At 36.0% G+C, this 14806-nt stretch overlaps 1 protein-coding gene across 5 annotated transcripts in view; it reads left to right on the forward strand.

The window, feature by feature from the left end:
• Nucleotides 1-14806, forward strand: part of MACROD2 (mono-ADP ribosylhydrolase 2) — a 2087937-nt gene that overhangs the window by 1255239 nt on the left and 817892 nt on the right. For all 5 annotated transcript variants that reach the window (XM_055373553.2, XM_019017390.4, XM_031004864.3 and 2 more), the window contains exon 6: nucleotides 11370-11491. In XM_055373553.2, the coding sequence (XP_055229528.2) occupies nucleotides 11370-11491 (122 nt within the window). The remainder of the gene's footprint in view (nucleotides 1-11369; nucleotides 11492-14806) is intronic.

A 14806-nucleotide genomic window follows, 5' to 3' on the forward strand; every position in this document is an offset into this window, starting at 1 on the left:
TTCTTGTTTAAAAAGCTGCTCCCACCCTTCTCTTCTCCATGTGAATAAGTGTATCTGATAGCAGTCATGTTGGACTTTTTTCCTTGAGTCTTTGCAAACTCTTTAAGAAGTGCTTTTCCATTCTCAAGAGGATGGTGAGTGGAAATACTCCGATTATCTCAAAGAAGAGGAAAAAGCAATTACTCTGGATTTTGAAGATTGAGCAAAAAACAATTGCATTTAGTTAAAATTACTCTTAAAAATCCCAGCACTTTGGGAGGTCGAGGTGGGTGGATCATGAGGTCAGGAGATCAACACCATCCTGGCTAACACGGTGAAACCCCGTCTCTACTAAAAATACAAAAAATTAGCCAGGCGTGGCGGCGTGTGCCTGTAGTCCCAGCTACTCGGGAGACTGAGGCAGGAGAATGGCATGAACCCGGGAGGTGGAGCTTGCAGTGATCCGAGATAGCACCACTGCACTCCAGCCTGGGCAACAGAGCGAGACTGCGTCTCAAAAAAAAAAAAAAAGAAATCCCTTAACCTACATAAAAGTGAAATTGGTGACATACCAGTTCAAAATAAGTTCAATACAAATGATTCTCCCTATGGAGTCAAAAGACATCACTGTTTCTTCAGACTTGAGGACAGATAAAATAGTTAATGATGTTCATTTTGCATTGGAAAAGTAAATATTATTTATTAGATCTGCACAGTGAGAAGCTATAATGCAGCAGTTCTGAAAGTGTCACCAGAAAGTTTGAAAATAGCTCTAGTGCACAGTAAACCCATTATCTCTGAAAAGTAGGTGAGGATATTGACTGATCTACTGGGGCCCAGCAATGTAAGCCAACCTGCTCCTACTCCTGCTCTAACACTCATTTAAATAAATTTAAATAAATTGCCCTTATTATTTAAATATTTTATCATTCTCACTCCACCAACACTTTGTTCATATTGTTGAATTTAAATAAGTTGAACTTGTAAAATAATGTAACTTCACAGTATAGAAATTTTCACATATTCTTTTGGCTAGAAGTTATGTTAATGTAATTCTTGAAGTAGCCTCTTCTCATTTGTCTTTTCTAAATACAACAGTTCCTTAAGAAAATGAGATGTAGGGCCTGGAGTGAAGACGTAGAGCCTAGGTTTAGTGCAGAGCTGTCCTATGAATGGATCAGTTTCAGAGAGAAATCAGATCCGGTTTATTTTGGTGGAGAGGTGGATTCATTACATCTAAATGCTACTTTTTAAAGAAATGTGAATAGTGAGCCCATTAATTCCTTCAGAGGGTGTCTAGAAAGTCTGTCATGTTCCATTTTGTGATTTGAGAGCCAAAACCTGTCTCTAAAACAAAGCAGATTTATTCTAAAATGAGCAATATGCAGATGAGGGAAATGACAGGTTTAGAGAATGCACTTATTTAATCATCTCCTGAAAAAAAAAAAAAAGGCAAAGGGATCACTGCACATTTTTTTTTTTTCTGTTTGAGTCTTTGGATAGAATCTCATAGCTTTTGTTAAAGAGTGTGATAGTGTTAGAATCTTATTTTTAAATCTTCCATAGTGCAGTCATTAGGAGATTTTTGATGAGGTTTTGATGAGTCTTTCTATGAAGAAACAGCTTTTCAGCTCTATAAAATGTATGCTGAATGAGCTGAACCAGTATAACTAGATGCCATTGCTTGCCCAGTCTAGATTATCCCTTCTACCTCATTGTTTTCTCTAATCTGGTACATCATCCCTGATTAGATTGATTATATCGGGCCAACTTTTATTTAATCACCCACAGATTCACTAATTATCCATTAAGCAACTGTTCCCATAGAATTCTTGGCTTTGTGGGAAACACAGACATAGATTTGTCATATTCCCTGCAGTGGAAGCATCGAGTCACTGCAGGAAAACAGAAATCATAGAATCATGACATTGCAGAATTAGCAAGAATCTTGGGACATAGGTAGTCATATCGGATTGCCTTGAATGATAGGGCATTCCCTGCCTCCTAAGGCAGGATGCCATGTGATTGGAGAGCTCTGACCGATGGAAACTTCTCAGAAATGTTCGTGTTCAAAGTCATATTAATGGTTTATCATAAGTGATATTATAGAGCAACAGAGGTGAAGTGAATTCAAACTCTGTTCATATAGAGGAATTTATGGATCTCATCTTTAAGGAAGTGAAATTCTTCCCAGTGTAGGAATCTCCATGAGAAACTATTTCATAAGAAGAGTTTTCAGAGAAAAAAATGGGGGGGCTCTCCAGAAATGGGGAAAGTCCTGTAGTCAGAAAAGCACAGACCTGTTTGGTGAGAGTCATGGAACAATTGCCGTATGCACTGGCACATAGTGGGTTCTCACTAAATATGTATTATATAAAGGACAGAATTAATGACTGAGTGGATGATTGCAGAAGAGTCTTTCTTGTCCAGGCGTGTGGTGGCACGGGAGTGGTAAAGGAATGCTGACGACAAGCACATGCAACCTCAGCATCAGCCTGCGTGTCCCGACATTGACCCATCTGCGCATTACAGTCCCAGCCTAGATTCTGCATTTGTAGAATTACCCTTACAGTGGGGACTAACATTCATTCATTTTACCCACAGTATAGAGTCTTTAAAGCCGATTTTCTCCTCGCATCTTAATAAAATACTGGTTTTGCATCTCTCTGAAAAGGCTGCAAGTTGCTGACATCTCGAACCAGAACAAAGATCTTATTATCATCTTCCTTGAAACAGTCATATTGTCTATTTGGACCTTCACCTCCTCTCACCCCTGCTATTGAAGCACTAGAAATGCCATGCATTTGACTCACTTCCTTCTGGGATGTGTTCTCTTTGGGTTCATTCTAAAATGACATGAAATGTTGGAATTCTGCAGATAATTCAGCTTCCCACATTTCCTCTGAGACCCCTCTCTGTTGGAAATAACACTATTGTGATGCAGATGCCCCCAATACCCTGTGGAATCTCAAAACTATCAATGGCTGACCACAGGATATCCCTTTTCCATGAGTTTCAATCTGTGTTATTAAAAAGGGACCCTTGCGTGTAGGAGTCCAATTTGAAACAGGATACAGTCCCATCAACAAGGTCAGTCTCAAATAGATTTGTGCAGGAAAGGGAGAGCTGATAAAAAATTAAACATGAGCTTTGCCTCTTTCTTTTTTAATATAGAGGATGGCATTTTGGTAGAAACTGATTGAATGATATTTTATAACGTGGGCTTAAAACATCACAGCTTTGAAGTTAATGAAGAATAAAACATATTATCAGTACACGATGCCCCAAACATAATAACATTATCACATTCTCATGTAAAAATGGAACCAACTTTCCAGTTGAGCTGAAAGTATGCATTTGAGCTTTGGCAGTGCATTCTGTATGCCTTTATCAACTGTAAAATGCAAATGTTTAGTTGCTGTGTATGTAACCTTAGACATAGATATCTTATTTAGAGAACCATAGCATCAAGGAGGGTGAGAGAGGTAAACCAAAAGCCCTTTGTAACCAAGAACAGTGAAAAACAGCAATGGGTCAACTCACAAACTCAAAGGAAACTAGATTTAAAAATAACATTGTGAATTCTAGTTTATCCCAAACTCATGCAAAAAGTTGAATGACTATAGTCTTTCCGGACATAGACAGAAATCCTTCATACAGCTGAAGAAATGTATGAGAGTAATCCGAATTTAGAAAAATGCTGCAGGGTGTGTTGAAGTACATTTTCAATGATATCTTCGGCAGATTGAAAAGGAACATCTTATAGACAATTGGTTGTTTCTTGAAATATAATAAAAACAAACTTTGAAATGTGTATATGAAAACACTGACCTATGTGGAAAGAAAAGGCAGCATTTACTTTGTAATGCTATCAGGTGGTAATTCAATTTTCTGTTAACTGAACTTCAAGTATTCTGTTTCAGGTCATAGATTGGTGGTGCTTATCATATAAATTGGCCAATAAGATTTACAAATAGTACCTTTAGTGCTCAGTTTTGTGGTTGTATCTCTAAAAAAGAAAATCAGTTTAATTCCATGCATTGGTTTTCTTCTTAAAATTCATGCAATTTGATATGATTGACAAGGCACAGCATTATTATGCAGTCTGTTAGAAGGACCGATTATGCTTATGAATACAAGAATGGAGTGAATGAAAGCAATGTGTAATTGATTCTACACTTGGTCTGACTGTTCATTAACAGTTTGAATGTAGCACAGTTGCTTCTCAAATGGAAAATGATGAGAGCAACCTATCTGTGCTCTCTCATTTGTTTTAAAATTCATTATGCTAATATTTTTTCACAGAATGTTTTTGCTGCATTTGTTTTGCCAAGGATAAGTCTGATTGAATCTTTGTAAATAATTCTACTGCTTTCAATATTTATTTGGCATTTCAATCACATATTTTTCAATTTACACTTTTGGAAATGAAAGTAGGCTCTCCCCCACACCTCTTTCAAAGAAAACCTTATATCCTATCCTCCTTTTCTATATAATTCAGACTAATTTCCCAGGATAAATAGGAGTGGGGGAGTGCAAAGTGGTGCGATAGTTATCTCTTCAGAACAAAAAAGCTGATTTACAGACTGATTGATTTCAGAAATAGATGAGCAAAAACAGATTCCATTTGTCTTGCCACACTTTAGTCTGATGAAGCACAAAAGGGCCTGCCATCTCATTTTCCATAGCTCTTCAAGGGGTTGCATTTGAAATGTTGATTAAATGTACAAATCGCATTGCTGTTTTCGTGGCTTTCCTGAGTGCTGTAGGAGAGGGCTTCAATGCACAAAGGCTGCTTTTCCTTTCTTGAATGTGGAGCTGGACACTTTAGGGAAATAACATCACTTTCACCACTCATAGGAAGTTATGATGTTAATTCTGTGACAGCCATGTCTGCCCTTTCCTCTGTCCACAGGTTCCTGCCACATTATAAAACAAAAGAACTAAACCAGCACTGTGCCAGTCATTTCTATCTAGGGGCTACAATTACATTCATTATTCCCAAATTAGATTGTGTTTACAATTAATACTAATCTCATATTTCAATCTTTGGCTACCTCAGATTTTTATTAAATTAGCAGTTGACTGATTGAGATAATAGGTCTGAGAACTCCATACTGGTAAAGTTTTAATCATCTCAGCCTTTTCTCTGATTTCTTATTTATCTGCCACCTGACTTTGTACTTGGGGCTCACCAAAATAAAGCGCCAACTGTCTGGGGAGTCCTGCATTATAGCTGTTTTAAGATATGTTCAAAATTTTTTTACTGCTCTTCCCATCAAGAGGTAAGGTCTAGGTCCTTCCACTTGAAAAAATATGAGATCTTTGTGACATTGGCAACCAATAGAATATTGTGGTAGTGATGCTGTGTGACTCCCAAGCCTGTGTTATAAAAGGCAACATGGCGTCCACCTGCTGGTACACTTGCTCTTAGAGCCCTGAGTTGTCATTTGTTATCCAGCTGCTCTGAGGCTGCTGTGCAGTGAGGAAACCCAAACTAGCCCACATGGAGAGTCCTTGAGACCACATGAAGAGAGAAAGATGTCAGTCCAGCCTTTGGCTCCCACAGTCCTCCACTGCTCCAGTGCCAGCCACCAGTTGACTACAACCAAATGAGAGACCCTAAGCCAAACCCCCTAGCCAAGCCATTGCAGAAGGTCTGACCCATAGAAGCCAAAAGAAATAACAGGATGGTGGTTGCTGTGTTAAACCACCACGTTTTGTGGTAATTTGTTGCATATTGCAACAAATCTAACCACAAAGCTAACCAGAATTTGCATGTATACAAGCATGAGGCTAAAGTAATGAGATTCATGACAAACATGCCAAAATGTATACTTACAAATGTATGCCATTCATTTCTTTCAATAAGCAGTCACCTTGAGAGGAACTTACTCATAATCATATTGTCACTGTGATGTTGTCATTGTGATGCTGTCATTATCTCCCCACATTGATCTCTGACTTTGGGCACATTATTCTGTCTCTCTGGGTTGCTTGAAAAGTAGGTGTAGATTAAATTTTTACATAGTCTTTTCTTAATCTCTAAAAATTCTTGACAATTATTCAAAATTCTTTGGTTGTTGAGGTAACCAAAGGAGGAGATAACCAAAGGAGGAGCATAAGAAGTATGCTCTGGCCGGGTGTGGTGGCTCACGCCTTTAGTCCCAACACTTTGGGAGACCAAGGTGGGTGGATCACTTGAGGTCAGCCTGGCCAACATGGTAAGTTTGAGACCAGCCTGGCCAACATGGTAAAACCCTGTGTCTACTAAAAATACAAATATTAGCTTGGTGTGGTGGTGCATGCCTGTAATCCCAGCTACTGAAGAGGCTGAGGCAGGAGAATTGCTTGAATCCAGGAAGCAGAGGTTGCAGTGAGCCAAGATTTCACCACTGCACTGCAGCCTGGGCAACAGAGCGAGACTTTGTCTTAAAAAAAAAAAAAAAAGTATGCTCCTATCCTACGTTACCACTTTAATATGTAAACTGATGTCACACTCAGTTTACATATTAAAATTATAGTAAAACTTTAATGGTTGATGCTGGCCATGTAGGAAAAAAATGCCCTCTTGTTCATCATTTAAACCCTATATTTATCTGAAAATAATTTTTTAATATAAAGAAATTATTGAGGCTAGGAAAATAAAAGAAAGATATACCTAGGGGAGTCATTCTGTTAAATTCCTTGAAATTATATCTATCTTTTTCTTTAAGAGTATTTTTATATGTGTAATGATATAAACTCATCTTTGGAAAGCACATTAATGATCTTTAAATTTTATAAGGACAGGGTAAATGGGATTCCAGAATATGGATTAATAAATCATATACTCTTTGTTTAAATGTTTTATTTAATTTTTGAATAGCTAATGTATTCACATAACTTGAACATCAAAAAATAAAAGCAGTGAAAAGTTTCCTCCCCATATTCCCTCCCCCATCTTCATAGTTTCTGTCACTCTTCTAGTAGGTAACCACTGTTATTAACTGCTAGTTTATCCTTCCAGAGATGTTTTATGCATGTAGCTAAAACAAACCTATATTCTTCCCTACATCGGTAGAGGAATTTTTTTTAACACTAATGGTAGTGTGCTTTTCTGAATTTTATTTTTACGTTGTAATGTGTCTTGGGTATCTTTCCATATGCATACATGAAGGCCTTCTTTGTCTATTTTACAGAAGCGTAGCATTTCATAGTATAAATGAACCATAGTTTTACTAACATTGCTTAGTCTGTCCCCTATGGTTGGACATTTAGCTGTTTCCCATCTTGCCTTATTATATACAATGTTTCAGGGAATGACCTGTGTAAATACTGTTCTGCATATGGACGAGCATATTATCTTTAGGATATATTCTTAGGAATAGAACTGCTGGATCAAAAGGAGTCTACATTTGTAATTTTGTTAGATATGATTAAATCATTTTCTCTGGAGATAGTGCCAATTTGCACTTCGCTGTATAATCGTGTTTGGGAAACGTGAACCATGATTGATGCTCATTTATCTGGACAAAAATGAATTAAACTTCTTAGAATCTTTAGCTCAGTTCCTGATAGACGTGTACAGAAGGAGATGCACTTGAGAGCTGCAAACAAAAATGTTATTCTGATTTATTCCTTCTTTTGACTTTGAATACTGAAGGCCAAAGAGGAGAGTGACTTGCAGAAGGTCACGTAGCTGATTAGTGACAGATCTGGGACTTACAACCTGTAGTCGGATCTTAGGATTGGTGTTCTTTCCACATGAGTAAAGAGATGGTAACTTTCTGTCATTCCTGACTGTGTGCTGAGGACTCCTTGTACACTGCTGCTGTTGATGATGACATTTACCATTTCTTGAGCCTTCCTATGTATCAGACTTTGAATTTAATACTTCTATTTACATTATCTTATTTATACCAAGGGATTCAAAACCCATGTGCAAGATAAAGCATTGTCCATAGACTTTGCATCCATGTATATTACATATATATGTCTACTATGAAGATGCTACTGTGTTTAATAAAACATAAATCAATACAAATCATCATTAAAATTATAATTGCTGTTTGTCTCTAACGTGTTCTCAATGGATTTTGAAACTATTGTGAAAAATTAGTCATATTTTGATATTAAAAAGAATTCTTATAGTCAAAAGCCTGTGAGCTGCTTATCCATGTTTAAGATCACTTTTACCTGCCCAGATATTCTATTTTCCATCCCTCTCCATTATAAGGTTAGATATTAATAATGCTACACAACACAGAAGAGACCACAGAGATAATCTAAGCAGGAGATTTATTTTACAGGTAAGGAAAAAGGCAAGGACCACTGAAATGATGGGTTTATCTAAGGCACTTGATGACTAAGGGGCTGGAACTGGAATTCAAAGACAGGCCTCCTGACTGAATTTAACTACTCCACACTGAGAAAACGAGAAACTCAGTGTGGAGTAGTTACTCATAAGTACTATGGACAATTAAAATAATGAAGGAGATTTCCTGTCTAGCCTCATATTGATTCACCTCCAGCTTTGTGGATCTGAGAGGTCATCATGTTGGTCGATAATAACATTCGATCTTGGATGCTATAAATTTAATATAGAGCATAAATACAAAGATCAATATTTTAATGCTGAGGAGGCTCATTTATTGGCTGTTTATCCTCAGACCTTTAAATGAAATGGAGAACTAAAGAAATGCAAGGAATAATTTTTCATAAATTTCGTTTAAGTTTTGTAGACGATGATGACTAAAGGAAAGCAAAGGAAAAGTTTATGATGTCACTATATCCTACACTTATGGGCTTTTCTCTCTTTCTCTTTCTCTCCCTTCTCCCTCCCTCCCTTCTCCCTCCCTCTTTCCCTTCCTCCCTCGCCCCCGTTAATATCTCTAAGCCTCCTCTTTACTTTACTCAATGTCTTTTATGACTCCAGATAAGAGGCACTTATTCTTGATCTTCTCCGTCCACAAAATAAGAGAACCATGGTCACGTCCTGTTGTTCTTTCATGTATTAAGTGTTTGATGTTTAGAAGCAGTGGGGAAGGGGCTAAAAAGCATAGACTTTGTCTTCAACAATGGGAACAAGATTGCCAAAATGGCCCTGGAACATTTCCCAAAGGTGAAATTGTGGAAATCTAGTCCTATAAGGTGTTCTTCAAAGCACAGATTTCAATCGTCAACTGTATTTAGGAAACAGAGCATTTTATATTCTCCTCCTGGAGACGCACAACTCCTTATGGCATTTTAAATGCCCATTGAAGTCTTGCAGTAAGGTAACTGGTGTGATAGAATTTCACCTGTTTTGTTTTTTCAAATTTAATTGACCTTTAAACCCATATCATACCGAACCCATTTGGGAAAATGCTGCTTTATAGAATTGTGTGTTATTCCGGTTCAATTTTTCTGTCATTTGTATCCATTAGAAAACTTAGAATATCATAGTTGGGTATAAATAACAAGTAGCCACAAGAGGGGAAATAAAGTAAGGCTAAGCACCATCTCCTTCCTTTATGGATTCTAACATTCATTAAAGAAACTAAAGTACAATATTCATAAAAATATTTACTATGGTACAGGACTTGTATTGCTTGAATTTATGCAACTCTTGCTTGTTACTTTTATTACAAAAAAAATGATATCACTGTGTGCTATTTTTTTTCCTGAGTACACCTCAAGCCCATTTATCCTTCACTTCTATATGTAGTGGTTCTCACTTTAAAAGTAAGTTTACCTGTGAAACAATATCTGCGTGAACTTATTAGTGAAGTTTTGTATGCCTCCTTTGATCACATGAGATGAGCCCCTCTTTAATATCGGCTGACAAGAGTTTAAATACTGTTTCAGAATTAATCATGGAAACCAATGCTTTAGGTCTTTTCTCAAATATCAAATAGTATCAACATTTAGCTGGCAACAAACAGAGAGTTTTCTTTTCTTTTTTCCTTCTTTCTTTTTTTTTTTTTTTTTTTTTTGAGATGGAGTCTCACTCCGTCACTAGGTTGTGAGGTGCAGCGGTGCAATGTCGGCTCACTGCAAGCTCCGACTCCCTAGTTCAAGCGATTCTCCTGCCTCAGTCTCCTGAGTAGCTGGGACTACAGGCACGCACCACCACGCCTGGCTAATTTTTGTGTTTTTAATAGAGATGGGATTTCATCATGTTGGCCAGGATGGTCTCGATTTCCTAACCTCATGATCTGCCCACCTCAGCCTCCCAAAGTGCTAGGATTACAGGCGTGGTCCACTGCACCTGGCGAGATTTTTCTTTTAGTGATTTATTTGCTGCTATTGAAATGCCATATGCATTTTTTAAACTGTACCATATTCTTATTTTTGTGTACTCTTATTCTTCTGTCATTCTTGTTGGAATTGAGTGGTACTGATTAGTCAACACAAATAATTTCATTATAATATTCCAATTACATTAGACTGAATTTGTCTTTGTGATGAAAGTTGATTAGTTGTTATGATTTACACCAATGAAAGGGACTAATAATTCAATTCACCGATAAGACTGGGAAGCAAGACTTACAAGGCATTTTCAAGTAAATTTGATTAAAACGTGGGGTTTTTCTTCTGCTCTTTCTTAAAATGAGGACAGTCCCCTTTCACTACATTCCTAAAATTAAAAGTTTATGTGTGTGTAGAGATTAAAAGAATAGCACAATGGCTTGTTGTGTATATAAAAATATCAAATTTTGTGTTTTTCAACATAAATAGGAGTTGAACAGTATAGATTGCATTAAAATGTTTGAATGTTTTAATAATACAATAAAATAGATAATTAACTATTAACCTACTAAATTAGGTATGAACTGTTAGCATACCTTATGTAGGTGAGGATTGATAGGCTATACTTCAAAATTGGCAGGAATGTTTTGCAGTTATTCTTCTCAAGGTTATTACTGATTATTAAAAATTCTCTTGGTATTTTTTTTTCAGAAACTTGCTCTTCTTTATTGTGTACAATGCCTGAAGGTTGTCTTAGAAGTAAGCTAGGCTAGCACTGGCTCTTCCCATGCCAATCCAGATGTTCCTTTTGCAGGCAATTACTCCTCAGTTTATTTCCCCAGTTTATTTCCTGCCAAGGATTTGTCTTTTTCCAGGGAGCCAATTATGCACGTCTTATACTATAATCTGTGTCACTTGAATCTGACCAAAAACTATGAAACAATTCACTGGTTGGGGATTCCTTTTCACAATTATCATTTTCCTGGGAAATTGCCTACTTTAGGAGGTTATGCTACTTAAGATCTTCTACCAGAGAAATATTTGCGTCGCCGATGTACTGCTTAGCTTGCTTGTCTCCAGGCTCTAACACAAATACCTAAAATAAATAAAGTATTAATTATGTAAAAAAGTGAAAAATACCTCGCTTATCCTCTTTTTCCTTCCTTTTGTATTTACAGATGTCATCCATACTGTAGGGCCAATAGCCAGGGGCCATATTAATGGTTCCCACAAGGAAGACCTTGCAAATTGCTATAAATCATCTCTGAAGCTGGTGAAAGAAAATAACATCCGATCAGTTGTAAGTAATTTTATGTTTTTTATTTCTCACTCTTTTTCAGCCTTTATGCTTTAGTAATCTGTCTTGTCTAAAAAGAGGTAGGAAACCATTTCCAAACTTTTGAGAACGAAGTTTAAGGATCTTAGTAGCCGATTTGGTTATCATGACTCTAGTCTTTGGTGTGCCATAAATATTTGCTAAATTTTTCATGATGTTTCAGAATTTAAAACTATAAAACCTCAGAACTGGATTTATCTTATCTACTTTTTCCTGTTTATTTTTCCACTTACTTTCCTTTGGAGAAAGTAAATATTATGGTAGTGGCCAGCAGATTTAAAGAAGGAAAATAGCAAGTGCTGAGTTTGTTATAATAGTGCGCATTTAATATATATTGGTTGTATGCTTGTGCATTCTGGAGCCATGTTTAATCTCTATGTACATGCATGACTGTGTGCATGCATTCTCATGCTAGCGTCAGACATGATTTATCTGCAGGAAATTACTCTGCGTATGTATTTTAACCTGAATGTTGTTATTATTTTAGATTTATTTTACTCTTATTAAACTAATATTCTGTAGGTGGTAGCTGGGTATACCACAGCTCTTCTAAGTCTTATCAGTAGACAAAGGGAGTTCAGAAAATGTGGATCTAATCTATTTCCTTACCAGTAGGCTGAGATGAAAGGAATTCTCTTCTAGCTGGATTTGGAGGTATTTACTCACCTGCTTTTCTTTTGCAACATGTTCTACCTTTATTACATCTCAATTACACCAAGAAAATCAAACTATAGAAAAACACACTGTAAATATCTAATAATAAGTTAATTTGGCTGGAATCCCTTGGTTGTTCCCCCTCCCCCATATAGATTATAGCCTTGCTGAAATTGTGGGGCAGAAAAAATAGTTAAATGCTTGATTTCATAGCAGACTGAATAGATCAGCATTGCTTGATAGTTCACAGAAGTAGTGGTTTTATTATTTGCATGAAGAAATTTTGAGAAGCAGATACATTTAGGTAACCCTGGATGGTTGCTATAGTTTTTGTGCATGATTGTAATTATGAAGTGCATTTTTCAATGCAACATTGGTGATTCTGCTTGAAATAAGGAAACTTTTCATGACCTAATTATATAGCCCTTTTTAATCTTGGGATAATTATTAACAGAGCTGGATATTTTATTTCTCTCTTTGATTTTCTAAAATTTTGTTCGCAAATGGCTCAATACATAAGATCCTACTCTCTCTTAGAGGTGAAAGCTGAAGTTCAAAGAGAATGGAGCAAAGTATACCACAAGACCAGTTGGTTAATTTTGTTCTCTATAGGAAAATAAGAAAAATCAAAACAGGTATGCACATTTAGAGAATAATTAAAATTTTGTCAATATGGCTTATTGATTTAAAAAAGCAAAAGACCAAAGTGCTTGGAAAATGGATATGTAGAGAAGTTTCCAACTTGGAAAATATGGATTTTGAGGCCTGAAGAGAATTTGCTAGTGGAATCACTGGCATCTCTAATGACTTGTTTTTAAAAGCCAAGAAAAAGTAAGAAGTAAGAAGTTTGTTAGAAACAGTATAAAAATAACATTCAACCTTTTAATAGAGAAAGGAATCTCTAACTATAATTATCTTAAAACAATCATGTTACTCTATTTGCTACCATTAGATAAGCAATGGAAGAATTATGGACTAAGTTAACTTTTTAACAAATGGCATGCAGATGGGCTGAAGTAATGCTCTTGTAATACTCTAGTCATTCTTTGATAGGAATTAGATCTACCTTAACATCTTTGATGATTATTTTGAAGGGCCAATTACATATTACTTGAATGAAATTAGCAGGTAAGGCTGAACTGAATTCATCCCAATATTAGTAAATAAAAATGGAGATAGAAAATACACGAAATGTGGGAAGAAATGTCCAACGAAATTGATCATCATGTTTTGCATGGTAGACTACAGTTGCCATCAAATGTCTTGTCTCTTTTACACATAAAAAAGAAAAATATTTTTCTTTTCTTTCTCCCTCCTTCCCTTCCTTCCTTTCTTCCTTTCTTCCTTTTTTTGGAGTAAATGGGGCTTTCTTCTTTATATGGTGTGTCATGTTCTTGATCACCGTTAAATAAATAATAATGCTAATCTCATCACATTCTGATTATGGAGAGGGAAATAGAAAACTTTCAGAAACATGATTATGACTTGATACATGTTTTATAGTATAGGCTTGTATTTTGTCAACTTATCACAAAAGATGGTAGACATGGTTGATATAAAAAGCCTGGCTATTAGGATGAAAAATAAACTTAACTTGAACTCATTTATATACATGTCAAAGAGAATTTCTCATAAATCCTTTTATCAGAGTGGCTTAGTGGTTGCTTTGCCACTTATTACTGTGTGACTGTGGACAAGTAATGTCAACATTTTGTAACCTCGGTTTCCACTTATAAAGAATCAGTAAATTACTACTGTTATTGCAGACCTGTCCAACTCATGCGGCTGTTGTTATAGGGATCAGTCGGGATAATGTGTGTAAGATAATTGGAGGAATGGAATTCTCTGAAAAGTATTTGACAATGTTACTTCAAATATAAGATGTTTTCACACCTTATGATTTGACAATTTAAGGAAATATCACTTATTTCTTTGATATCTATTCTGAACACCAGAACTCTAGACATTTACCATGTAATTTCTTGATGTTTTTAAACAACAGGGAAATGTCCAGGAATAAATTAAATATTTGATAGGCACCACTTTTCTGCTAAGGTTAAACCAAAGGCTTTAGGATCACAGCACAGGGTCCAACATATATATTCTTATTCTTATTTTACCAAAAGAATAGATTCTTCAAATATTTTTAATGGATGTAAGACAAGTAGTATGATAATTTATTTAATAAATATGAATAAGACCTACTGTGTACCCTGACGTTATCAGGTAACTTCCATGACAAAGAGAGAATCTAGTGGTTGTTTTCTAACAAAATGTGCCTCCATCTTATGACCACCTAGACAAATAAATGGACAAGATCATCATGTCCACTGTGTGATTTGAGAATACTCTGTAGTTCTCTTATCACTTTTAAATATCTTCCCAGAGATGCATGAAATTCCATAATTAATGAGTAATTTAGGATGTTAAGGCATTATTCTTTCTCTGCAAATTTCCTTTAAAATGCAGATACTCATGAGATCAGTAGATAATTAATTTTCTAATACCTTAATATGAAGAAATTTATCAAATTACTTTTCATGTTGACAGGATAAATTAGAGTATGATAAAAGTACTGAGCACCTTAGCCTGGGGGAGGAGAATTGGAGAAAGGTCTGAAAGGAG

The sequence above is a fragment of the Gorilla gorilla genome, chromosome 21, assembly GCF_029281585.2.
Source record: "Gorilla gorilla gorilla isolate KB3781 chromosome 21, NHGRI_mGorGor1-v2.1_pri, whole genome shotgun sequence".
Classification (NCBI taxonomy): domain Eukaryota; kingdom Metazoa; phylum Chordata; class Mammalia; order Primates; family Hominidae; genus Gorilla; species Gorilla gorilla.